General features: G+C 44.4%; 2 protein-coding genes across 4 annotated transcripts; both read right to left on the bottom strand.

The window, feature by feature from the left end:
* Positions 1–736: 736 nt before the first annotated feature.
* Positions 737–2,626, bottom strand: LOC109776048 (uncharacterized). The gene is made up of 2 exons (XM_020334735.4): positions 1,815–2,626; positions 737–1,505 (listed from the first exon to the last, which is right to left on the bottom strand). The coding sequence occupies exons 1-2, from the start codon at positions 2,582–2,584 to the stop codon at positions 884–886; spliced, it is 1,392 nt and encodes a 463-aa protein (XP_020190324.2). The 5' UTR covers positions 2,585–2,626; the 3' UTR covers positions 737–883.
* A 5,851-nt stretch (positions 2,627–8,477) lies between these two features.
* LOC109734866 (protein SABRE) lies at positions 8,478–27,015 on the bottom strand. Of its 3 annotated transcripts, none has more exons than XM_045227309.2 (23): positions 26,660–27,015; positions 25,294–25,405; positions 24,360–24,620; positions 23,379–23,644; positions 22,809–23,028; positions 21,643–21,816; positions 21,478–21,555; positions 21,149–21,400; positions 18,316–20,397; positions 15,834–17,655; positions 15,581–15,681; positions 14,310–14,666; positions 14,068–14,186; positions 13,379–13,628; positions 12,571–12,795; positions 12,186–12,319; positions 11,893–11,965; positions 10,793–10,891; positions 10,504–10,677; positions 9,880–10,245; positions 9,626–9,793; positions 9,054–9,423; positions 8,478–8,942 (listed from the first exon to the last, which is right to left on the bottom strand). In XM_045227309.2, exons 1-23 carry the CDS (start codon positions 26,728–26,730, stop codon positions 8,845–8,847), a joined length of 7,872 nt encoding a protein of 2,623 aa, XP_045083244.1. In that variant the 5' UTR covers positions 26,731–27,015; the 3' UTR covers positions 8,478–8,844. The 3 variants fall into 3 exon arrangements, with proteins under 3 accessions (XP_045083244.1, XP_020149629.1, XP_045083246.1); XM_020294040.4 differs by having other exon boundaries at positions 9,880–10,230; positions 26,660–27,014; XM_045227311.1 differs by lacking the exons at positions 23,379–23,644; positions 24,360–24,620; positions 25,294–25,405; positions 26,660–27,015 and having other exon boundaries at positions 21,643–21,811.
* Positions 27,016–27,635: the final 620 nt, after the last annotated feature.

Raw genomic sequence — 27,635 nt, 5'->3', positions numbered from 1 at the left:
GGATCGGAGTAGGCTAGTAGATCCGGTGAACCTACCTTGTCCGGCAGTGGATGAACTCGAGCCGGAGGCCATCGTGGTGCTGGGGCGCACGGCGATGGCGGAGAGTGGGCGAGGTGGTGGAGCTTCCCGTGAGCACCGCACTAACCCTAGATCGGTAGGGATTGTTGGTGGGGTTTGTGGCAGCGATTAACCTCGTGAATAGCGCCCCGGCCCCCACCTCTGTTTATATAGCGCGGGTCACAGGGGCCCACCAACCATGGTTTGGTTGGGCGCCCCCGATCAGGGCGCGAGTCAGGGGCCCGTTCGACCCGTTGGGCTCGAACGGGAGAGAGATCAACCTAACAATTACATCATAGAGTACTTCTTAGTTGCTCCCCAGACAGGTTAATTAGTGGAGCTTTAGGGGAATTAACTGTAAACGCTGCAGGATGTCAAGCCACGGTTTCCTTTGGAGACGCCGCGGGTTCCTCCTCGCCGTGGTTGCGGAAGCTCAGGAGGCCGCGGCGAGCGTTGAGCCCCTCCGCCAGAGCCTGCATCATGATCAGGAGGCTCTCCTTCACCGCATCTGCTTCGGCAGCGTCCAGGACAACCGGCCTCGGGGGAGGTGGCTGACGAAGCGGCAGGGCCCTCTGCAGGGCCTCGTCAAACTCAAGGAAGCTCTGGTTTTGCAGCTGCACATCCATCACTTATGGTTTGCATAGGGATGGTAAATTCATTTAACATTCTAATGCACCTTTCATACAAAAGAAAAGAACACATACAGAGGAAATAAAAATAGGATGGGAGCCGGTTGTTAAAATCGTCTTCTATAAGAATTCATATCCCTGAACTTAATTTATACAAGTCAAATAAAAATGCACCCTGAATATTATCCTCACAATTATTATTTTTCAGATAACTCTCCTATCCAACATGGTGTGTACGGAAAAGACTTTCCGATCCAATGCGCGTGTAACTTGCCCAAGCACTGTACTTTAGAGCTACTAAAATCATAAGCAACTGCCGTGTCTCGTGACATCCACAAAAAGACAATCTCTTTATATGGATGAAATCCAAGGAAATAGACTTCTTCAAAATGCATGTGGTCAGAATTAACCTTAAGATCTTGAGTCTCAAGGATAAAACCCTTGCTGTAGTCCCATTCAGCATTATCTTCCGTTAGTGCTTGCTTAACATCTTCATCAAAACAATTACCTCTCAGAAAGATCCAAGGTCTGAGGTTTTGATCCTTGTGCTTTTTTTTGTTGGGGAATCCATCCTTATACTTGACCAAAGAAATTTTTGCCATCACTGGCGCAAATTTGATATCATTCTTTAACTCCCACCCCATTCTACCACAAGATTCATCCAGCAACCAAACCTGAAACTGGTGCTGAAGATTATGATAAATCAAAGCACAGTACACCCCCTTGTTTGATTTTCCAAGATAAAGATGTGCAGAACCATTCATCTTGCCCCCAGCTGGCGATTTAATCACTTGATACGCACCATCCGATAATGTTATGCTGCAAATTAAGTTGAGACGCCAACGGGTGAACATAAAATATATGCATGTTAATAAGAACATATATGAACAAATTGAGTTTCGAACTTGAATTATGTATTTTGGCTTGGTCAAAATTAAGCAAGTTTGATTTAGGAAAAACCCGCAACATCTTCAATTATATACTTTTTGGAACAGAGGTATTATAATTTACTGTATTAAGCAACGAGTTACATCAAACCCTAAATAAATCAAAATCTATAGTAAAAAAGAAGCTAAACCTAACTAATTAAATTAAGAGCGGGCCGGGTGAGTGAATGCATATACATACCGCATGATGGAGTCATTTTGACAGTGCACATAAAGCGCCCCTTTCCAGTAGACGGTGTAACGGCGTTGGAACTCTGTATATTGCTGCATGTCGGCGATGGTGCCTGCAGCCTCTCCTCTGCGGAGGAACGACCTCTCCTCCCATCTCCATGTCCTGGAAGAGAAGACTCGTATTGCACATGACGAGGGCGGCCACTCCGATTCCTCCGTAAATATTGTCGCCGTGGGATCAAGCTCGCAGGGGACGCTAGGAACCATATATACCTCATAGTCGGGGGACACGGTGGGGTCAAAGGCAAGGCAGACGTCGTCGTAGAAGCCCTCCATCCCACTCTCGGTGCACCGCGGCGGAGGCGGAGGCAGGCGCACCCATTGCCGGGTGGCCGGGTTGACCACCATGTTGCCCCAGAGCAGGAGGAGTCCGTTGCAGTGATTCTCGATGATGCGTGAACCCTCTTCCCTGTCGGTGTAGTCAAGGTTTGCGTTGATCCTGCGACTTGTCAGCGGGTTTGCGAAGAGCTTTGGGGGGTCGCCGCAGAGGACGTCTATCTCCATGAAGAAGATCCCGTAGAGCGAGAGCGGGAGGAGGTCCGTCCGCAGCAGGCGGCGGCCGTCGACGACGGCGCGCCAGCCTTTGCAGGCGCAGCGGGACGCGGCGAGGCTGCGTGGCTCGAGACGGCGGAGGACGCACGCGAGGATGTCGTCGGGCAGCAGCTGCGCGTGCGCCGCCACACCGGCAATGGATTGATCGCGATGATCGCCGGCTTCCATGTGAATCGATCGGGTGATGATCGATCGGCGCAGCTCTTGCTCGGGGACTCTATACGAGACGTATCGATGGAGGCGCTAGCTCTTGCAAAAAGGTTGGGTATTATAAGAGGAGACGGGCTAGGGCTAGCCGTCCGATCTGTTTGTGCTTTATTTTTCATGCTCGAGTGATCGCACGCGTCGCGATCGATCCGTGTCCCTCGTATTGTCTTGTCGGGCTGGGAGGCCTACAACGAAGCGCAATTATTTTTTGGTATTTTTGTTGGGCCGCCGTCGCCCCAGTCGCATGTCACCCATCGACTCGTAATTAAGAATTTGTGTGTTTGTCGAGGGACCCCAGTTGCAAGTCAACCATCGACTCGCAACTGGGGGGGCGTTCTCAATGTGTGTTTGTCGTGGGCTCCCAATTGTAAGCCAACCATTGACTCACAACTCGTGAAGGTGGGGGAGGGGAGTGTGTTTCTACGGGTCCACTTGCATGTCAACCATTGACTCGCAACTAGGGTTGTGTTTGTGTGTTTGTCGAGGGTCCTCGGTTGCATGTCAACCATCACCTCGCAACTAAGGGTGTGTGTGTGTTTGTTGGGGCCCTCAGTTGCAAACCGACCATCGACTCGCAACTATGGGTGCTTTTGTGTGTTTGTCATGCTCCCCAGTTGCATGTCAACCATCAACTGGCAACTAAGTGTGTGTGTGTGTGTGTGTGTGTTTCTATGGTGGCCCCCAGTTGCATGTCAACCATCGACTCACAACTAGGTGTGTGTGTGTGTGTTTATCGAGGGTCCCCAGTTGCAAGCCGACCATCGACTCACAACTAGGGGTGTCTGTATTGTCGAGGGTCCCCATTTGCATGCCGAGCATCGACTCGCAACTAGGGGTGTGTGTGTTTGTCAAGGGTCCCCAGTTGCATGCCGAGCATCGACTCGCAACTACGAGGTGTGTGTTTGTCGAGAGTCCCTAGTTGCATGTCAACCAATGACTCACAACTAGGGGGGTGTGTGTGTTTGTCGAGGATCCCTAGTTGCATGTCAACCATCGACTCGCAACTAGGGGGGTGTGTGTTTGTCGAGGGTCCCTAGTTGCATGTCGAGCATCGACTCGCAACTAGGGACGGTGTTTGTGTGGGTTTGTCGCGGTCCCCAGTTGCATGTCGCCCATCGACTCGCAACTAGGGGTGTGTGTGTGTGTTTGTCGAGGGTCCCCAGTTGCAAGCCGACCATCGACTTACAACTAGGGGTGTCTGTATTGTAGAGGGTCCCCATTTGCATGTCGAGCATCGACTCGCAACTAGGGGTGTGTGTGTTTGTCGAGGGTCCCCAGTTGCATGCCGAGCATCGACTCGCAACTACGAGGTGTGTGTTTGTCGAGAGTCCCTAGTTGCATGTCAACCAATGACTCACAACTAGGGATGTGTGTGTGTTTGTCGAGGATCCCTAGTTGCATGTCAACCATCGACTCGCAACTAGGGGTGTGTGTGTTTGTCGAGGGTCCCTAGTTGCATGCCGAGCATCGACTCGCAACTAGGGACGGTGTTTGTGTGGGTTTGTCGCGGTCCCCAGTTGCATGTCTCCCATCGACTCGCAACTAGGTGTGTGTGTGTGTGTGTTTGTCGAGGGTCCCCAGTTGCAAGCCGACCATCGACTCACAACTAGGGGTGTCTGTATTGTTGAGGGTCCCCATTTGCATGCCGAGCATCGACTTGCAACTAGGGTGTGTGTGTGTTTGTCAAGGGTCCCCAGTTGCATGCCGAGCATCGACTCGCAACTACGAGGTGTGTGTTTGTCGAGAGTCCCTAGTTGCATGTCAACCAATGACTCACAACTAGGGGTGTGTGTGTGTTTGTCGAGGATCCCTAGTTGCATGTCAACCATCGACTCGCAACTAGGGGTGTGTGTGTTTGTCGAGGGTCCCTAGTTGCATGTCGAGCATTGACTCGCAACTAGGGACGGTGTTTGTGTGGGTTTGTCGCGGTCCCCAGTTGCATGTCGCCCATCGACTCGCAACTAGGGGTGTGTGTGTGTGTTTGTCGAGGGTCCCCAGTTGCAAGCCGACCATCGACTTACAACTAGGGGTGTCTGTATTGTCGAGGGTCCCCATTTGCATGTCGAGCATCGACTCGCAACTAGGGGTGTGTGTGTTTGTCGAGGGTCCCCAGTTGCATGCCGAGCATCGACTCGCAACTACGAGGTGTGTGTTTGTCGAGAGTCCCTAGTTGCATGTCAACCAATGACTCACAACTAGGGATGTGTGTGTGTTTGTCGAGGATCCCTAGTTGCATGTCAACCATCGACTCGCAACTAGGGGTGTGTGTGTTTGTCGAGGGTCCCTAGTTGCATGCCGAGCATCGACTCGCAACTAGGGACGGTGTTTGTGTGGGTTTGTCGCGGTCCCCAGTTGCATGTCTCCCATCGACTCGCAACTAGGTGTGTGTGTGTGTGTTTGTCGAGGGTCCCCAGTTGCAAGCCGACCATCGACTCACAACTAGGGGTGTCTGTATTGTTGAGGGTCCCCATTTGCATGCCGAGCATCGACTTGCAACTAGGGGTGTGTGTGTGTTTGTCGAGGGTCCCCAGTTGCATGCCGAGCATCGACTCGCAACTACGAGGTGTGTGTTTGTCGAGAGTCCCTAGTTGCATGTCAACCAATGACTCACAAGTAGGGGTGTGTGTGTGTTTGTCGAGGATCCCTAGTTGCATGTCCACCATCGACTCCAACTAGGGGTGTGTGTGTTTGTCGAGGGTCCCTAGTTGCATGCCGAGCATCGACTCGCAACTAGGGACGGTGTTTGTGTGGGTTTGTCGCGGTCCCCAGTTGCATGTCGCCCATCGACTCGCAACTAGGAGTGTGTGTGTTTGTCGAGGGTCTCTAGTTGCATGCTGAGCATCGACTCGGAACTAGGGGGTGTTTTATCGTGGCCTCTAGTTGCAAGCCGACCATCGACTCGCAACTAATGGTGTTTGTCGAGGATCCTCATTTGCATGACGACCATCGACTCGCAACTACGGGGTGTGTGTGTTTTGTCGTGGGGTCTCCAGTTGCATGTCGACCATCGACTCGCAACTACGGGTGTGTGTCTCTGTTTGTTGAGGGTCCCAAGTTGCGAGTTGATCAAGTTGCATGTCAACCATCGACTCGCAACTAGGGGTGTGTGTGTTTGTCGAGGGTCCCTAGTTGCATGCCGAGCATCGACTCGCAACTAGGGACGGTGTTTGTGTGGGTTTGTCGCGGTCCCCAGTTGCATGTCTCCCATCGACTCGCAACTAGGTGTGTGTGTGTGTGTTTGTCGAGGGTCCCCAGTTGCAAGCCGACCATCGACTCACAACTAGGGGTGTCTGTATTGTTGAGGGTCCCCATTTGCATGCCGAGCATCGACTTGCAACTAGGGGTGTGTGTGTGTTTGTCGAGGGTCCCCAGTTGCATGCCGAGCATCGACTCGCAACTACGAGGTGTGTGTTTGTCGAGAGTCCCTAGTTGCATGTCAACCAATGACTCACAAGTAGGGGTGTGTGTGTGTTTGTCGAGGATCCCTAGTTGCATGTCCACCATCGACTCCAACTAGGGGTGTGTGTGTTTGTCGAGGGTCCCTAGTTGCATGCCGAGCATCGACTCGCAACTAGGGACGGTGTTTGTGTGGGTTTGTCGCGGTCCCCAGTTGCATGTCGCCCATCGACTCGCAACTAGGAGTGTGTGTGTTTGTCGAGGGTCTCTAGTTGCATGCTGAGCATCGACTCGGAACTAGGGGGTGTTTTATCGTGGCCTCTAGTTGCAAGCCGACCATCGACTCGCAACTAATGGTGTTTGTCGAGGATCCTCATTTGCATGACGACCATCGACTCGCAACTACGGGGTGTGTGTGTTTTGTCGTGGGGTCTCCAGTTGCATGTCGACCATCGACTCGCAACTACGGGTGTGTGTCTCTGTTTGTTGAGGGTCCCAAGTTGCGAGTTGATCAAGTTGCAAGTCAACCATCGACTCGCAACTAGGGTGTGTGTGTGTGTGTTTGTCGAGGGTCCCTAGTTGCATGACGACCATGGACTCGCAACTAGTGGTATGTGTGTTTGTCAAGGGTCCCCAGTTGTATGCCGATCATCGACTCGCAACTAGGTGGTGTGTGTGTGTGTTTTCGTGGGTCCCCAGTTGCATGTCGACCATCGACTCGCAACTAAGGGTGTGTGTGTGTGTTTGTCGAGGGTCCCCAGTTGCAAGCAGACCATCAACTCGCAACTAGGGGTGTGTGTGTTTGTCGAGGTTCCCTAGTTGCAAGCAGACCATCGACTCGCAACTAGGCGAGTCTGTGTTTGTCGAGGCTCCCCAGTTGCATGTCGACCATCGACTCACAACTAAGGGTGTTTGTGTTTGTCGAGGGTCCCCAGTTGCATGTCAACCATTGACTCGCAACTAGGGGTGTCTATGTTTGTCGAGGGCCCCCAGTTGCATGCCGAGCATGGACTCGCAACTAGGGGTGTGTGTGTTTGTTGAGGGTCCCCAGTTGCATGACGAGCATCGACTCGCAACTACAAGGTGTGTGTTTGTCGAGAGTCCCTAGTTGCATATCAACCATTGACTCACAACTAGGGCTGTGTGTGTTTGTCGAGGGTCCCTAGTTGCATGTCAACCATTGACTCGCAACTAGGGGTGTGTGTGTTTGTCGAGGGTCCCTAGTTGCATGCCGAGCATCGACTCGCAACTAGGGGCGGTGTTTGTGTGGGTTTGTCGCGGTCCGTAGTTGCTTGTCGCCCATCGACTCGCAACTAGGGGTGTGTGTGTTTGTCGAGGGTCTCTAGTTGCATGATGAGCATCGAATCGGAACTAGGGGTGTTTTGTCGTGGCCTCTAGTTGCAAGCCGACCATCGACTCGCAACTAATGGTGTTTGGCGAGGGTCCTCATTTGCATGACGACCATCGACTCGCAACTAGGGGAGTGTGTGTTTTGTCGTGGGTCTCCAGTTGCATGTCTGACCATTGACTCGCAACTACGGGTGTGTGTCTCTGTTTGTTGAGGGTCCCCGGTTGCAAGTCGACCATCGACTCGCAACTAGGGTGTGTGTGTATGTTTGTCGAGGGTCCCTAGTTGCATGACGACCATGGACTCGCAACTAGGGGTATGTGTGTTTGTCGAGGGTCCCCAGTTGTATGCCGATCATCGACTCGCAACTAGGTGGTGTGTGTGTTTTGTCGTGGGTCCCCAGTTGCATGTCGACCATCGACTCGCAACTAAGGGTGTGTGTGTGTTTGTCGAGGGCCCCCAGTTGCAAGCAGACCATCAACTCGCAATAGGGGTGTGTGTGTTTGTCGAGGTTCCCTAGTTGCAAGCAGACCATCGACTCGCAACTAGGCGAATCTGTGTTTGTCGAGGCTCCCCAGTTGCATGTCGATCATCGACTCGCAACTAAGGGTGTTTGTGTTTGTCGAGGGTCCCCGGTTGCTGAAGATACATGCATGCCCTAATGACTGCATCCTCTACCGCGGTGCGTACGAGGATTTGAACGCATGCCCGGTATGTGGTGCATTGCGGTATAAGATCAGACGAGATGAGCCTGATGATGTTGACGACGAGCCCCCCCTCTTCCTGCGAAGGTGATGTGGTATGCTCCTATAATACCACGGTTGAAACGACTATTCAGAAACAAAGAGCATGCCAAGTTGATGCGATGAAACAGTGAGGACCATAAGAAAGACGGGAAGTTGAGAGCACCCGCTGACGGGTCGCAGTGGAGAAAAACCGAGAGAAAGTACCGGGTTGAGTTTGCAGGAATCCTAATCCTATAGCAAATTCCTGTAAACCAAAGACGACTTAACATGACACTACCAGGGTGTTTCTTCAGTAACTATTACAACACAAGATCAACTGCAAAAATTTATGCATTCATCCACAGCAAAAACGGCGAAAATGGCATGAGCAATGAGACAAGGACTTTTGTTCTCATGATACTGTTACATAATTTGTGAGAAGGCCTCTTATTTAACTTACAAGGCCAAAACATAATGCCAGCTACATCTGAAATTCTTTACCGATACACCTGACTACAACAATACATATTTTCCTCCGCTGTCTCCGCCGCCCTACTATGTACAAGGGGGAGTTTTTTTTTCCCAGAGCCACCCCAAAGACTATGCACCTCCTCACAGCAGGTAGAAGTAGTACTGTACATCGCCGGCGGAATAGTTGCTTCTTGTGTTCACCCGGTGAAGGGGTTCGCGACAAACCGCAAGTCATTGTGCTGCCTGTTGAATAGATATCATGGCCGGCCTGCATTGCTTCGCTACTCATGGAAGTCCTCATAAGACGACTCTGACGAATCGCTCTGGTACGGTGTTGTTTCACGCGGGCTAGACGGGAGAGAATCTTGCATTGCTGGTCCTACCACAAAACCAAAAGATAAAAATGTCAGTCCTACATGTGACGAGGATACTTTCCAGGGCAGTGGCGACTTCTGCTCTGCAGTGCATAGTTTCGGCGTGTAAGGGATACCTATGATCTTTTGCCCTCTCGGGCGGAACTTTCTTCGGAGGAGCTTCTTAGCTTTTGTAATTGTGAGCTGTCTAGCAAAAGGATACTCGCCATCACTCTCACTCCCCTCGTCATGGTATTCATTATCTCCATCGCCTCGCATTGCCCGCACCACAAATGCCTTTGCTCTACGGCGCTGCGAATTGAATAGCCCTCTAATCGATGTGACAAATCCATCACCTGCACCGTCACCTGGCCTCTTCAACCATGATACTGGGAACTGATCAGGTTTTCCATGATGGCTGCCATCACTGTCGCTGAAATTAAGATCATTTTCTGGAACAGTACCATCAAGTGTTTCCCTCTGGTTCTGGGCCTTAAACTTCTTCCCCTGTTCAAGACCATAAAATCAGCAATTCTCTTAAGTAATAAAGGGGATAAGGTTTTCCAAAACATGTGGACACAACCATTAATATTTAACATAATCATGAAAAGAAGCTACATGCTAAATCAAAGGGAAGTCAAATAGCAAAGAGGCCATGCCATCTCTGAATATGTTCGTTTCCATAACAAGGAATGGATACTCGTCTTACCTGCATCCCAGTCACCGACTTTAGAACACCCCAAATAATATGCTTTTTAACTCTTGAGAACAACCTCCTCCATGTACCAGTAAATTCTACACGGTGAAAAGTATCCATAAGCAGCCTTAGGTCATTTATTGCAAGCCTCGATCCCTCGTAAGTAACAAGAAGTTCAACCTACAGTGTCAGCAAGTTTTAGTCACATTAGACCGAAATATTAGATATAGACGTCTCCAGATGCAATGATATAGAGATATATTAACCTGGCTAATCTTGATATTATGAAATTCCATCAATTTCCGAGCTCTTGGCCGCTTCTCATCATGGGATTTCCCTGTTTTCTTTTCCTCGTGAGATAAACGGCCAGACTTCATCGATTTGGGATCTTTAGTCTTACTCCTGAACATCTCAGTAGCAGCAACAGTGTTCTCTGCCATAGAATAGCCGTCGCTTTTTGAAGAAATGTTCGAAGGATTCAGTAGCGATACCACATCATTATTTGTGGTATTTTCTGTCGCACTTTCTTCCCAGGCCTTTCCAAATGAAGATGTCCGTCCCAACTCCGGATGTGAACCGCATACCATATTGGCCTTTAGACTCTGCAACTTGGATACCTGCATGCAGTTGACCTATTCTGTGATATAGAGACCAATAATAGAAGAAAATTCCATCTGACAGGAGACGACACGAGTAGCTTTAGCACTTCTTTTCAATTGAAGGCGTGCTTAAATACTATAGTGAGCTTCATAGCTCTATCAGGCTGGTTGGGCCCAGCTCTGTACAAGTGATTAGACCAGAATGACACTATAACTCAGAGGCACCAAACTTGGACCAATTCTACATATTAGTGTCATTGAAATATCCTAGGTTGCTCTTATGTGACTCACCTGCGGATTGTCTCCATGTGAACCTTGCCAACTTGAGACGTTTACTGCAGTACCTGATCTCCCAGGAAGCTCATGCTCCCTGACAGAATAGCTGGTAGAAGCAACAGCATCAGCACCAGAAGATACTCTTCTAGTTCTTCTAGATCCAGTTGATGTTGAGACCCTCCAAATATCCTTTTACACCCAATCAAAATATCAGAAATGAAAATTATATCAACAGAAAACTAAGCGAACAAGGTGTAGAAATAATAAACATGGGAGATGTGACGAAGCATGATTTACGGCTTACCTGACGTCTTTGAGAATCATCTTCCTCAGGAAAGAAATAATCCCACATCATTCTATACATTGTTTCCGGGAGGTATATTTTCAATGGGTATATCTCCACCTGCAAAGCTCGATCGTGAATACAGAAACATAACTAGTGAAGTAGCAGTATAAATCATATATAGAGTGCACCAAATGTTTCAGTGGAGTCTAGTCATGAAATGCTTAGAGCAGCTTGTAAATGTGTAATGACAGCAATGCAGCAATCGGATAAAAATATTACTACCACCATCCTTTTTTTTTCCATCACACTTTGATCTCATGATTCTACATTATAAGGTATGTATGCATCACTAACTACACAACCACGATCTTACACCTTCCAAAAGTATTTCAGGGGAAAACAGAAATATAGGGAACGGAATGTATTAAAGGAGCATATTTTTATGTGGCCAATCTCAAGTACTGTGTATTGGTACAAAAGTGTGAAAGTTCTGGCAGCAGAGGTTTTAAAACAAAATATGTTCTGCACGGAGTAAACACTTCAGTACTACATGAATCTTGTCGAAGCAAACAAGCAGGTAAAAATATTAGAAGTATAAAACAATACATATGGTTACAGGTAATTGGATGTTTACATGGACAGCTTAGTTCGAACAAAATTAAATACTCGTTGCATGGCCAAAACAGGCAGATAAATACCACTGAAAACATGCATAAAGTAGGAATGTATAAACTACCATAAACGATCTGGACAGAAAAATCTAGTATTGTAGTGGATGACGAATGCAAAGAGAATTCCAAAGTATCTACGGGGAGAAACTGAATTCAGATAGACAATTTGGACAATTGTATTCGCTTTTCATGTCATTCTAACGGGTTTCCCTTTCATGGATTACTTTCCTTTTTCTGCTCAATAACTGATTCTAGACATCTCTACAGATCAATTAAATTTGTTTTGTTACGCTAATCCATGTGACTTATGATATGGTGTCATTAAGCTACATCTTGGATTTTAGAACCTTTAGCACAGTCATTGCTCATTTTAGCTTGGCGCAAAATAAGATAATTAGTCCACATACAAACTAACCTGAAAGAGGTGTTCAGACTAAAAAAACTAACCTGAAAGAGCTCAAGAGGGGAATTTCCATCCTTCGGAGCACCTTGCTTCGCGTCCACACGAAGCATGACACCTCTGCAATAGAATGCAGTTAACATCATTTGCTGAAACCCCAGTTGAGGTACTGGGAGGTTTTAAGAATTATAAAGTAACTGAGAACAGACTGCCCACTAATGTGACATTGCATTAAAAAGTGAATTGAGTGTGAGACTCAGACTAGTTGAACATGGTATATATACGTTAATAATATGATGAATAACCAATGATAGAGATAAAGCCAAAATTAGGCCCTTACTTTTCTGGAGGTGCATTCCATGCAGACAACAATGTATCACATTTGGCACTAGCCATGCAATTCCTCACAACGAAATACTTAGTCGTAAACCGAGCAACACCAATGTCTTTGTAGTCACGATCAAAATCATATACCTGCAAATATTTCAAAAATGAATGATTGAACAACCAGAATAGTTAGTCGATTGGAAAGTACTACAAATCACTAGGGGAAAAGGTAGTTTGAGAAAATCTTCAGATTGTGAAACATGAGTTATAGGCTTATAGCCAAAAGAATAAAATAAAGTTGCAGTAAATTAATGCATTGGGGTTGGCACGTGGTACATACAAAAGACAGTAATGAAACTACAAACAAAGAACTGTTCCACAAAAGTTTGAACACATACCATATCACTGATCTCAGCTTCGGCAAAAGTATTCCCATCTGCAAGCATGCTCCATACAACTTTGCTGATTTTCATAGAGATTCGCATGGCACAAGATGGGGTTTTGTTCTTTTCTTTTTCCATCAAGCGTAACTGGGCAGCTTTTTGTAGTGCTTTCCTTAACGCAGAAGATGCAAATTTTCGAGATTTCTGGAGATTTAGAAGGTCTCTCTTCAGTCCTTCCACCTGATTACAGTATAATATCAGTCAAACCTTGTACAGAAACTACACTCTGGTAACTGGAAGTTTTGACTCCTATGTTTGAAGCTGATATAGAGCAAACAGAATCAATAGAGTGTATTTCAGTCTGAGATGTTTTTGGTATGAGGAATAGATACATGTACTTGGATCTAACAACACACATAACAGAAAGTGAGTACATGCTATCTTTACCCCTATAAATATTAAAGCAGGGGATGGTCCGTATGCCGTCCACCTCCTCCCTTCCACTGAATGCAACTTCCTGACTATTCAGGTGGTCTCTTTATGATTTTCACCATCTTGTCTTAATGTTTGCAAAATATGTCATATCAAAATTAACTTGTTTTTTCACTCCAAGTCAGTTTTTCTGGCCATGAATTTTATATGTATACTGATGTGCCACATGATTAGATATTTATTACTACCATAGAAACACACAGCAATTCAGCTAGTATGAGTAGATTTGCTACCAAACACAAAAGTACTTTGATGTTATTATAATGATATAGGCACCATAAAAAATACATTATTTATTTGGAACAGGCCATACAAAGTTTTGAAAAATTACCAGTGATGCTTTCTCACTGTTAATCATCCAGAACGAATTATCCTTTTCCGCAGAAAGATGGTCGATATGACTATCACCAGTTCCAGCTAAGGATCTTATATCATCAAGCAATAACTTTCTCTCCCTTTCTCGCTGTTCGAGATTAATTTTTGCAAGCTCCACCTCTTCTACTCCATCAGGAACCACCTCATCAGCCTCTTCTTCAACATCTTCGTCATCCGATGGATACTGAAGACTGTTTTTCCTAGGCCTGTGCCAGAAAGATTAACGAGAAATGAGGACGAATTTTGAGATACTGCTAACTCGTTAAATAGGTCCTGTTTTAAATAATTACGAGTGAAAATTACCCCAAAAAAGATGTAAAGGCACAAACCTTTATTCAAAAAAGAGTGGTAAAACCGTAAAAGATTCCTTGCCTCTTTGAAATATCAACCGAACATGTGTCATTCACATGGTGTGTAGATCAAGGTGTAAAACAACTAAAATTTTGGCACATGGTGCAAGAGGCCTCTATCCACAAAATGACAGTGTTTATTTAGTTAAAAATGTGCCTTTTATGAAACAATATTATGCCGTTGTATAGTAACTTCATTAATCTTTAGGGCGAGCTCGATGACCACATACTGAAAGCCACAAACATAAGTAATTCAGCATAAGAAAAAGGTCCATGAACCTAGAAGGAATCTTACTTGGGAAGTCTTGCGAACAGGAGATTGCTAAGCACATCCAACATAACTTGAAACTGGCGTGAAGTCATTGTTGCGGTAATGTTTGGAGAATTGAAACGTAACTCCTTTAATGGCTTAACCTGGATCATTAAATACAATAAACAGAAGAACATTACTTCATGCATATAGTTTTCCTAGACTGGACCCAGTACAAACTCACAGACATTGGGATTGGCCTGTATCCTTAAGACTCTTAGCTTTACCTTCAAGTCTGCAGTTCCACCCTTGTGACGAGTATAACGGAAGTACATCTGGCAAGGCATAAATACTCTCTCTAGCAAGGCCCCTGTGCGCTTCAATTTCTCCGAACTACCAAGAATACGAGGAAGCCACTGTAGGCCTGCACCAGGGTCCACATCAGTCGGTGCAACATGAGCCTGAACATCTTTCAGAATCACGGAGAGATCAGCTTTTTTCCAGGTCATTTCAGGTTGTGGTTCGGGAATATGTAGACTGCTTGTCCCCAGTGCTTGCTCTAGCATCTCTTTCCCAACATGAACAACTGAATGAAATGAACGTGCCATAACACGCCCACTAGCTGCAGCAAGTAGAAATCTACCCTGGTACATATAACACAAACTTCAGTTCCTTGCCAAAAAAGCCATACAACTATTATTGCAATAAATCATAATCTACATGAGCCTGATACATAAACACCAATTCCATGGCCCCTTCGCGTCACTACCACACCAAAGGGAAATAAAAATTACCAAACAGAGCAACTATACGTTCATACACACCCAGAACCCACAAGAGAAACAAAACTAAGGCACAAAGAGATACAGTGTTCATGACAGCCGAGGTGGTTCTGAAGTTTCGCAAAATTACTGTATCGGATACTGGATATTCCCTGATACTAGGAAATATTGGAGAAAGTGGGGGATACCCCTCCAATAATTCTAGAGCAGATAACTCCTCATTTGAAGCCTGTCGCAACGCACAGCACCCAACTAAATCTACATGGTTATATCAGTTGTTCAGAGTAAGAAGTGATATTTATTCAAATTCCTATGCTAAGTTGGATATAGATGATTTGTTAGTTTTTCTTGAGTGCATAACGTCTCTTGTGTTACTAAAATGGGTCAGTAAAACAGATGGTATCGAAGTGTATAGTAAATTACACGATCAATTGGATATGGTTTCATCAATGTATGGTAATCCCCTTCATGCATCCGTATACGTTTTGTATCATTGTTATATATATAATGTATTGGCATATTGCTGTTTTGAGGCAAAATGTAACCTTAAGTGGGTTATAAATGAAAGAACATGCTGCGGGGCCCCAAACTGACCTATACTGGTGACACTCAAAAACTACCAACATATATGATATTTAAGGTGTTGAATAAAGACTCGCAACGAGCGCAACCTCGTGTTTAGTTGCCATTATGACTTTGGAACCTGAACAGACCGCCGGTATTAATTTTTTATCATTAGTCAAAGGACAGAACATAAGTATTTCAAGATCACTTACATTGGCATCTTCAGAATGTAGGTTGAACTGGGGCTTGACAACATTAACCATAAAATGGAGATTCCCTCCTTTATCCAAATCATCGAACATGCCATACTTCACTGCAGGATGGACAAAAAGAAGATTTAGCCAAAAAGGTAGCAGGAATCTGTAATAATTCCAATAGCTTTGTAATTTTGAACTGACACTAGTGAAAGAAATGAAGCCTGCAACTTTTGGTACCACATGAAACATCTAGCATAAGTAAGCATACCTGCTATATCAGAGGAGCGATTGGGTTTACTATGCAATGGAGAAGTAGAGCCCAGAGCTTCAGCATGCTGCACCGAAGGAGAACCAGCATGGGTAGAAGAGGTAGCATCTTGAGCTAATCTAGAGCTATCTGCATTCTGCCTTTCCTCGATCATCTTTCTTTGTGCATATTGCCGCGAAGGCGAGGGTTTTGGAGGTTCAAATGCTTTGGAAATTCCTCCAACCCATGACCAAACTGCATCACGATTCTCAATGGTCCATAAAAGTCTAAGACCGTACACAAACACCCGTTGACAATTATCTGCCAACACCACATTGAAACCATCATCATCATCACTATGCTCAGATAGACTATGGTCGCTTTCACTGCCATTCTCAAACTCAGATCTGACATATGTTATCTCAAGATTCCGACCAGCATCCTGCCATTCCATAAGCCTTGCAGGATCTGCCTTTGGAGCTTGTCTTCTTATTGTGAAATAATCAGAGGACAAGAGGAAACCATCCTCATGTTTTTCTTGAAAACTGCCCATGGTGCATTTATCTTTGCCCTGTGACGGCAGGGTAGTAGTCTTTAATTTGGACACATTTTCAACTGAGGATGAGTTAACATCTCGCACTAGATAAACCTCTGGCCTGTATAGATCAAGACCGCGATAAACTAGATCCAGAGGTTCACGCTTACAATCAAATGTGTATTTCTGTTTACCTCGACTGTAACACAATTCATACTTCAAACTTGACATTTTAAAGGTCAAGCCACTGGCAGGATCATCTTCAGTTAAAGTGGCATGTCTTATGCAACAGGGAGTAGCATCAACCCGGAAAAAGAACTCAACCAAAACTTTATCCATTGAGAGGTTACCAGATCTAGCAGCTCGAGGAATTTTATATCGAGGCCATCTAGAGAAAGAACGCAGTTTGTGTGGGGGGCTGTAGTTTAAGCTCCACCATTTGAAAACCCAAGCAAGGTCATGAGCACCCAGGTTCATTGTAGGGAAATCAACATCAGCTATTTTGGAGCAACTACCAAAGGCAGACCCACATAGCATTGAATTGTTTGCATAGCAGGGAGATGATGTGCCATTATCAGACTGCACCTGCAAAGGTCTAAGGGAGAAGTTCCACCTAAGAGAGAGATAAGTAGATCGAAATGGATCATAAACCTTCTTCCTTGGCTCACCCTCAATAGGGAGTGCATGCAGATAATGATTCAAAGGGCTGCCAGATTCACACTGCCAGTCGATAATCACATTAAGAGAGAACAAAGGAGCATAAATAAAAGGCCTGGGCACGCCAGATGGCACTTTTAAGCTGCAATTCTTCATCATACTCTCTAAGCTACTGATATACATCCCGAATTCCTTTGCAGAGACATCTACATGCCCATCCGTTTGCTGGATTTCCATGTATTCAGAAACAATTTGCAGTCTGTCTACCTTCTCATAAGGATTAGTTGTTGCCAGGATCTTCCATTTTGTCTCATTGAAATACAAAACTATCTTTCCATGGATGTAGTATCTGATGTCATCCCACCATGGCAAGCTGCGCTCCTTTTTAGGCGGTTGGTTTGCTGCACCAGAACTTTTAACTCTGGAGCTAAGATTAACTCTCTTTAGGGCTACTTGAAATGCATAACTTATATCAGCAAAAGATGGCTCATAGCCAACACCAAAAGAAATTTCTCCTCTCTGGAAATAAACAGGTAAATTGGAGTACATTTTAATTGCTGGTGTGGTACCACTGGCAGAACGTAACATTTTGACTTTGTGCCATCTGCCAATATATACATCTTGGTGTATTTGGGGTTGAAAACATGTTGCCTGCAAGTAGATACAATGGGAAACAAAAACACAAAATACTCTGAATAAGACTTGCATCCAAATATGTAACAACCAGATCTAAATGTCCGTACAAGAACTCGTATCTGGCAGGTATTTGCAGAGTTAAAGCTTTCAGGAGTGAGCTTGATTTTTGTGTATGTTCCAAAAAAAATTAGCATACCCTTATGTTTTAGTAAGTATATCTCAGTCATATAACTCTTAGATGTGAAATAGGGGAATTTTGAGTCATCCATTACCATGAAAAGCTAGCTGAAGATAATATGCTAAACAATATGAAGTGTGATCTAATTATTAGTGTAAACTAGTTTAATCAGGTCTGTCAAAACACAATGCAAAGGGATTGAAAATAGATAGCATAGGAACAGAAAAGAAACAACAGATCCAAGTATCGTACTTTCCATCTAAGCATGTAACAAATCATTAACGGCTCATTAGCTCTATGTTTTAACATATATCGAAGTAAACTCTCAACACAAAAAGGAGAAGGTGGGTGCTATGAGTTCCAGCCTTATATGAAACAAGGCATGCATATGAAATGAAATGTGCACAAAACCAAAAAGTAACAAAGCTATAATCATGCATAAAATTAACTTGGGAACATGAATGAGCAATACAAATAAAGAATTTGATGGACCTCACCTGCTGGGCAAGCACAACACGGCCTTGACATTTCCCACTGGTTGCAGAAAAGAGAGGAGATGTATAGTCTCTCACTTGTATGACCAAGGACCCTGCAAGGAGAGCAATATCACTCCCATATAGTCGAGAGAATGGTATGTGTTCCTCCTGACAAACAGGGTCGACTCCCTTTATAAATTCAACCATCTCTGTTGCTCCACCATTTATTCTGGTCAAAGTAATATCAAGTTCAGAAGCAGAAAGTGAAAGAAGTGAAGCTCTCCGTGAACTTGGCTTGAATCCAGCTTGAAAACCTTCTGCGCACGCCCCCGACCCTTCCGCAAATACCTTCTTTTGACAAGCCACATAATACGATCGAAATGCTTTCTTATGGATTTCTTCCCGCAGCCTTTGAAGAGCTGCAGTGTCATGCACGTCAACCTCTATTCCCTCATATATAAATTTTCCCTCAGAGCTGCAGTGGTTAGAATCTACACTTCCTGATATAGCATCATCAAGAAATTTTAATCTAACACCTGATTCACAGGTTTTGTTCCTCATCAAATAGTAATGTTCATCGAGCCAACCTTGTATGGGCTCCTCCTCTATTTCTGCCGTGAGTTTACGCAACACGAACTTTACAGATCCAAAACTGGAAGCTCCAGACTTAACCTTCTTCGAGTTCTCTTTGCCATCAGGAAACAATATACTTCTTTTGGCAGCAGAAACAAGCTTTAGAGCACGAATCATATCTTCAACGGCATCCTCTATGGCACGCAATGGTAACCTGAATGGCATGCAAATATGAACATCTAGCCCTTGAACGACCCAATCTCTCTTGGGTGATGGTTCAACCTTTGCACTGAGCGAATTTGCAGTACTGAAAGGAATACATGAGATCTGTATTCGTGTGCTGTTTAGAACCCTGGCACCATTAAGGCTGACAGAAAGACCCTCCGATAGTACACCTATCTTGGCATTCTCAGTGAAGATAGATTGTACATGCATGTTTGCTTCGACACCATCTGCGAGCTCAGCAGATATTCTCAACACTTCCACATCAACGGCAAAAATTGAACCTCTTTTGTCAGACTTCTGAGGTTTCACTGAACCAGCAGTTATGTTGACATGCTCATTCTCCTTGATACTGCCAGTTCCAGTCATCAGCTTCTCGGAACTCTGAATCTTGTTATGATGCAGGAACCACTTAAAGCGGATAAAGGTCTCAAAGAGTGCTAAATGAGCATCAGGTTCCCATCTGATATTAATGTCTGTTGCACTGAAGAGGGAACAAACAGCGACATCTGTAAGGCCACCGGATCGGCGAACAATTTTAGCATTCTGCATATCTAGTAAGGTCACTTTGACACCAGAGCTGTGATCCTCCTCGTACATTGCTTTCACCCGTTCCAATTCTGCTTGTGTTGACTTTTTCTCCTTGTCTACACATACAGCGAGATGAGAGATAACTAAAGATGAGGTGAACCTCAAGTTGCGGCCAATGCCAGGTGGTTCCGAAGTTATACTTGCCGTACGTTGCGTGCCATCAGCAGAAACATCAACAATTACTTGACCACCTTGAGTGCCATAGTTGACGCGCTTTGGATCAGCAATTGGCATATTTAATATATTGATATCACCACTGTAAGTAATAGAGAACTTTTGTAGGCTTAATTTCAATATTTCAATGCCTTTTGTTTTCTTTTTCCGTCTCTCCTCCAAATCCTTTTCTTTATCCTTCTCACGAGAGGATGAAAGGTTCTTAAATAGATCCCTAAAGGACATCAAATTGAGCAGAAGAGATTCTAAATGCTTGAAACCAAACTTTACTCCTATGCCACTGATATCAATGGAAAATACAAGTGCAAGTCTACTAGTTTCAGCCATATCTTGGACCTCAATTTCTCTGTACCCCCAGTCAAGGCTCACCCGAGCAATGTGCATTAAGGAGCCAGAGTAAGTATCAACACCAAATATGTTTTCCTTCAAGAATTCCCTATACCCATCTTCCATGTGCACCAGCATTTCACCAAGTTCAGTGTGTATCTGAATCCCCTTGCTGGCAATGTTATTTGCAAATACATGTGATGACTGGCAACAAGCCTGCAAAATGAAAAGAACATATGAACTGGAAGGAAGATGATGCTTATAATAAACAATCAATGCATAAACAAATTGTAAGGAATACCGTAAAAGATTACTAAAGTTACTTTGGCATGCTCAGAGAAACTTGCACCCTATTGTCAAAAGACCAAGTGCTATTAACCGTAAAAGGGATACCAAAAAAACTACTTTCACAAGTTCAGAGGACTTGCACCACACTGCAGAAGAACTATGTGCTATCAAGACATGGAAAGTAGAGATAAGAAAAGAAACTAGTTACTACTCCCTCCGTCCCATAATATAAGACGTTTTTTGACACTACACTAGTGCCAAAAAAGGTCTTACATTATGGGACAGAGGAAGTAGATAGCATGTGTTCATGGCCCATAATGAGAGTTCATCCACAATACTAACACTTGCCTGCACAGCCGCACTACCAACTTTTTCAAAAAAAATGCTAGACCTCTAGTACATCTAGACTAAATTAGGCATCTGCATCTGCACACACCAACCAGTAGATTAAACTATCACCAATCAATTAACTCTTGACACCAAACACCAATATATATATATATATATTAGACAAACAGGGTGGCCAAAAGCCCCCCGGTTCCATTGATCACAACGAACACAATCCATAATCGATGCCACGACAAAAGAAATACTGTTTACAATCCATAAGAGTCATCTACATAAAACAAGTGCTGCGCAGAACAAACCTTATCTTAAATTGAATCTCGAGAGAACTTACATGATATAATACCAACCCACTAGGGCTGTAAAGCATGACAGTCATTTCTGGGGCAGAAACTGTGCAAGTCCACATAATTGGCTTGATCTCCTTTGTTTGAGAAATTTCTTGATGAGAGTTTGCCTTTGAAAGCTTCATTCCTTTGGTTCTCGAAGAATGAAGGCGCATCCATGGCATCAATCTGCTCAACATAAGATTGCATTGTGTACCACCAAGCTTGGCATCGATTTCAGCTCTGATTGGAAGAAGCGGCTGAAAGGAAGTCATACTTTATAGCTCTAAAGGGCAGTTGCAATAGCCAATCAACTAAAGTGAACAAAGATGCTTACATCCAACGGAATATCCAAAGAAGCTACCACAGCAACTTTAAGAACTTCCAACAGAGAGCTTGAGCCTTCTCTAACTAACTGGAAGGCAACAAAGTTAAAAGTGATGATTGATGAATAGCTACTGAAAGTATAACGAGAATCTTAGATGAAGCAATAGAGAAGTACATGGATCTCACTAAGAACAATCTGAACATCGAAGTGCGGTGTAGCTTCCTCTAGATCATCCTGTGGCAGGGATATCGTACTAGTAAAGTGAATCCCCATAACATTGTTATCAACACTAAGCCCTTCCCCCAGGTGTGTAAACTTCACATCAAGCTTCGGCAGACTGAAGCTAACCTTCCAAAGAACAAATATAATATTTAGCAATACTTTTCAGGTACAGCCGAGCATAAGCAAGTAAAAAAATACAGCTCTTCATTGATTTTCGACTGCCAAAAGAAGAACTGTAAATTTTAGTATCGCGTGTGGACATATGCCACAGTATCATGATTAAGCTCGCGACAAGCCACGTGCCAACAAATCTTGCTAACAATTACAAAGTTGAGGGCCTACTATCTAGTTTTCTCTTGCACTTCAAAACATCAGCAAAACACGCATAACAAGCCTTGTTATCTCAGGCAAAGCAGTTCATTTAACAAGTGAGAAGTTAAAAGGATTTGGCTCTGCCTATGCATGATTGATATATTCCCAACACTGATCATTATAAAGTAGGCAAGCTTTTAGCTTACGGAACCAGCACCCATCCTACTCATGCAATGAGAAACATGACAAGATCAACCTCAATCTATGTTGCGGATTAAAATACATGGTTACCAACTACTAATGGAAGTCTCCAAGTCCTAAGACTATTCATGCAACAACAAAAATGGCCTCCAGCCATTTTCAGAAGTAGCACAGCAGAATACCCAAAGCAGCTCTACCTGGACAACTACATCAGGTGACTTGCATCAAATGCACATGACAGTGCAGTTAACAGTCAAATCAGGTATACAATTAATACTGCAGGAGTTGTGTTGATGTTTGCAAAGCCTCCCTCCTGATAAAATCTTGTCCATGCTGCAATATTATGTGCTGGTTCGAAAGAATTTGTGTTTCTAAGAGACTGAAATGCTAGCTAAGCAGGACACTCACAGGAGAAGTGAAAAGCAAGATTATGAATGTGAGTTGGGGCTGCAACTAGGCTTACAAAAGATACCGAACAGAATCACAGTTGTTGCAAGCACAAACGAACATTAGTGTGCTGTAGTAAACGAACATTAGTGTGCTGTAGTAAATGAACTGAATAATTGTCATTTAGCCTACACTAGAAACTTTCAGTGCTAACAAACCTTATCTGGAAATGCAAGCATCTGCTTCTTTAATGCTGGTAGAATAGATTTGCTTTTTGAGGACTGTTTAGTTGAAGAAGTACCAGCGATAGCATCTCCAGCATTCTCAGAGCCACCATTATTCTCTGGCTTTGCATTCTTGTAAAAGAGTCGTTCATCGATGTTGGCAGTAACATCTCCACATTTCAATTCAAGATTAACAATTTTAACACCTCTTTCCCTGTCAAAAAACTATCAATTTATGAATACACACAAGAAAAGTAAAAGGCTATTGAAACCTAAATATGATAAAGATACAAGGTGTCAAGGCATTGCTTGGCCAATTGAGAAACACGATTTTCGTATCCTAGCTATATTATCTAAATATGAAACTGTTTTCGCATTACTTTGAACCAACTGAAAATTAATCAACAGAAACTAAATTGAGAATAATCTACAGCTTATCAGAAATTGTATATGACTTCCATAACAATTAGAGACCCATGTGTTTTAATCCACATTTACAATCCAAAATATCAATTAACAAAATGTGCACCCAATATAACAGTTACCAAGAACAAAATAACTCACTTTTCATGACCAAACTCACAAATTACCAACAAATCTTCACAAACAAATGGTGCCAAAAATTTCTCAGAACTTGATAGAGAAGCTTGATCAGACTGGAAAGTATCAAGCTGATTACCGCTGCCCACCGGATCAGCAATCAGCCCAAAATCTCCAAGGTGTACATTTAAAGGTAATATGTGCAACTTGACACCAAGAATATGATTAGGTCCAGCGATTTTAAATGTATCCAACTTTAGCTCTTTGATGTCAACAGCACCATCTGGTACCTGCATCATTGTTGTGGAAATAACAATTATAAATAACAGCACAGAACGGCAAACAGCCAAACACAAAAGGTATGCTTCAGTCAGCAAACGGTGCACCCAGCACATCTCAGTGGTTGGGTGATGTCTTCTGCTGAGATGCATTTCAGGAGAAAAAATTGAATATGGAAGACAGAACGCCAGAAAAACTATGCCAATTAAACAATTATTATGCTGCATGTTATACTGGTGACCCATGCACATGAATGCTTAGTTTAGCGGCCTAAAGCTCCTAAAAACACAACAATACCAGTTGGTGAAAACTTTACACTGGCCCCACCTTTTAGATTGTGTACATGGCCATAAAGGCACATGTAACATGCAGAAAGTTAAGCCAATGATGGGTATTGTAGTCTAACTAGGTAACCTTTTACTACTATCAAAATATGTTCTTTCCTAGTCTTTCTGGACTCTCTCTATAGTTCCCTTGTAACAGAGTTGTCACTTTGAACTAGTGGGAAATAAGGAATAACAGGAAATATAATAGATTATACATGTAAAGCTACCAATCTGAACTAAATTCAACAGTAGAACTGTTTGAATGCAGATTGCAGAGGGAACAAAATATTGAATGTCGAAACACTAGATGTGTTATTGTCATACAGAAGTTAAAAACAAGCAAAATGCATACACACATCAAATTTTGAAATATAAGGCAATAGCAAGATAAGAAGGTTACCTTGATCATCAGATCTGCCACAGAAACTGATAAAAGTCTAGCCATACTTGATGTTATCAACCATTTCCCTTTTCCCGTGGAGCGAGGCTTTGATGGTTTGCTTGTCTTTTTGCTTCGCGAAGATGATCTAGTTACAATTTCAAGATCACTTATCAGCAGTTGCACCTTTGGATCCTTGGAAAGGACACCGAAACTTAGTTTGACCAGTGACTTGCGGAAACTTAGTTTTATTTCACCAATTGAAACAGATTCAAGAGGACCCTGTGAAGAAGAAAAGGTAGCACAAATGAGTTAGCAAGCAAGTAATCAAATGCATGTTCACCAACAAACATCAAATGATTTTGATTTTTAGCTATTAACTATGTAAGTATACTATGACAGGAAAGATGGTATGGCCATCTCCACTACAAGTAGACAAAAACCAGCATGAAATGAGAGTTTTAGCATAAGTCAAGACCTTTTTTGTTATAAAAAATAAATATTCTGCAATTTCAAGGTAATAACGTTTGTTATCTCCTTCCCGCTATTTTATTCATGGAGCCACTAGGATGGTGTTCATCAGGATAATTGTATTGATACCTTATGCGTTGACAATGGTTAACAATTTATTTCATTTTAGAGGGTATGCAACATCCGTAAGTTAAGTGATCTTAGGCAACCCGGCTACATTGTGGGAAAGCATAAATTTTAACTGTTCATATCACGAACATGAAAAGCATTAGATAATGATCTGCTTGAAAGTGCAACAAAGCATGAAAACTAGCAAAGCCCTGACAAAGTAGCAAAAGTAATAGCACCAGATTGCGTGTAGAAAAAGGAACTGAATACACCAAACCAAGTTGTTCTAAATTAAAAACGAAGTGAAAAGGCTTGGAACAGACAGTCATGAACTTGCAAACTCAAGCAACATAGAAGTTTGAGATGAAAGACAAACCTTGCTGAACTTTATGGTTACATCACGCAAGCAATTGAAGCCAGCAACTCGAAACACAACGGAAGCACGTAATACACGGCTCAAGAACCAAGCTAACAATCTTGCGGCAAACCTGCAACGAATCCAAACACAGAATGAATAGACGTTTTCCTACAGAGTTTTTTTGTTACGAAAAAATAAAATGTTGAAGTATTCAAGCGATAGAACATTCAACTTTTACCGGCATCACATTATCTCAAGAGCTAGAAGAATAAGTTGTTTGTGGCATATTTATCCCATTATGTCGTTGAACAAATGTTTTGTGTGCGACTGGCGCTAAATCAGTACAGTAGAATGACAATTGAAAAGTCGAGATAAGTCAAATCCTCTTTCATGACATGTCACTTGTTTCTTCCATAACAAAGAAGTAGTACAAATACATGTTACAACAAACAGGATTAAACCATTAGCCACAACAAAATGGAAAGCCTGGGATTTACCGTTAGATGTTCAACAAGGTTTATTTACATGATATGGTATATCATGTGAACAGTAATGTGAACTGATTGGGTTAGAATTTACAGATGGTCCCATCATTGAGAAACTAGGTATGCGGTTAAGATAGTATCCACAAATAGCATACGAATCTTGAACACACCACTATAATTAAGTAATTAACCATAAAGCACGCGGAAGGCAAGAAAAGGTAAGCTACTACATGGTCCTATAATACAAGTCTATGAATTTTGGTAGATGGGCACGAAACGCATAATGACGAATTTTACCAACACACCATCCACCAAAACGCAAGAGCTCTCAGTTATCGGACCAGATCACCACTGTGCTGCCAATTAGTGCCAACTAGGGGGTAAACGTGGAGAAGTTTGCAATTGACTATCCAGATGGATAAATGAAGCCCCGATCTCGCTTGGATCTTACTACCAACCAGTAGCTCGGAAAGCAGCACACGCTGCCCCGATGAGATCAAATGGCTAGCATATACACACCCTTAGACACTGAAGACCTGAAACATAGCACTGCAAAACCCCAACCAAACCCACACCACGGAGAGCTCCCCAGACGGAAGCAGCCTCCCATGAGGCCCCAGTTCACTGCTGCCGCTGCTAGTGGAGTGGCACTAAGTAAGCCACTTCAGTCGTCGGCTAGGAACCACCAACCACTCAATCAATTAACCAACCAACCCCGGAACTGAGAATCCGACTCTCGACGAGCAGCGGCGCTAAGCAGCAGGCGGTGCCCGGAGGCGAATGCCCGGATTCCCCCCGCGGGAAGCCCGGAAACCAAGCTCGGCGCGCGCGGGATCCCGCCCCCGGCATTCCTGGCGGTTTCCAGAGCGCGTGCGTGGAGGAGGAGGAGGGCGGCTTACGTGAAGACGACCCAGCCGACGACGGAGACGGCGAGGAACACCGAGAAGAACTTGACCGGCGAGGACGCCATGCCCGCCCCGTCGGGCGGCCGGATCCGCTCGCTCAGGCCGCCCGGATCCGGGGGGCCGACATGGGCTCCGCCGACGCGCGCGGGCGGCGGGATCGGGAACCCTAGCTCCTCCGGGGCGGGGGAGCGAGCAGGCCGGCGGCTGACCGCCGGGGGTGGAGGGAGCGAGCGATCTCGCTTGGGGAGTCGCGTGGAGAGCTGTTGCTTCGGGGGATGTGTCAGAGTCAGAGGGGGGTGGGGGGTGGGGTGAGGGAGAAGACAAGTAGGAGTACAGTAGCGGCGGCACTGCCCAAAGCTTTGGGCTTCTCGTCTTTTTGGGCACCATGGTCCTCTCCTCCTAGCAAAAGACAAATTAAGGCTTGGGGCACCAATTTTGATGCATACATAAACATTTTCTTTTTCGCGAACACGCAAAGTATTTGCGCGTCGTTTCATTATTAAAGGAGAAGGGAGAAATAGTTAATTCTTGACGACGGTGATGCAAGCCCCCCATGGTCGGAGAACAACGACTTGCCCCTATGGCGATTGGCCTCTGTGTCGTTCCTCCCCTCCTCCCCCGCCCTTGAGCGCCTCCGACCTCCCCGTTGCTCGCAGCCGGCGTCAGTAGGAGGGGTGAATCTTGTTCTATGTGTGTGGTGGTAGGTTCTCTTTGTTGCCAGATAAAGCTGACCTGGGTGTTTCTCTCGTGCTTTTTCTACTCTCAACTACAGTTGTGAAGGCCGGAGAAGAGTGGCTGGAGCTTCTGACATGGCTAACGAGCTCATCACCATCGGAGTTTGAAGCAAAGACACGCCGCTTGCTGAAGCCTAGCCTCGGCGATTGAAGGGAGGTCTTTGTCGATCCAGTGGCTGCTCTGGCCGAAGGACGGCCACCCATGTTCCTCCCGGGCCCAGATGCCTATAGGGAAG

This window comes from Aegilops tauschii, chromosome 4 (genome assembly GCF_002575655.3).
Source record: "Aegilops tauschii subsp. strangulata cultivar AL8/78 chromosome 4, Aet v6.0, whole genome shotgun sequence".
NCBI classification, from domain to species: domain Eukaryota; kingdom Viridiplantae; phylum Streptophyta; class Magnoliopsida; order Poales; family Poaceae; genus Aegilops; species Aegilops tauschii.
Note: the sequence above shows the minus strand (reverse complement) of the source record. Positions and strands in the feature narration are given on the sequence as shown.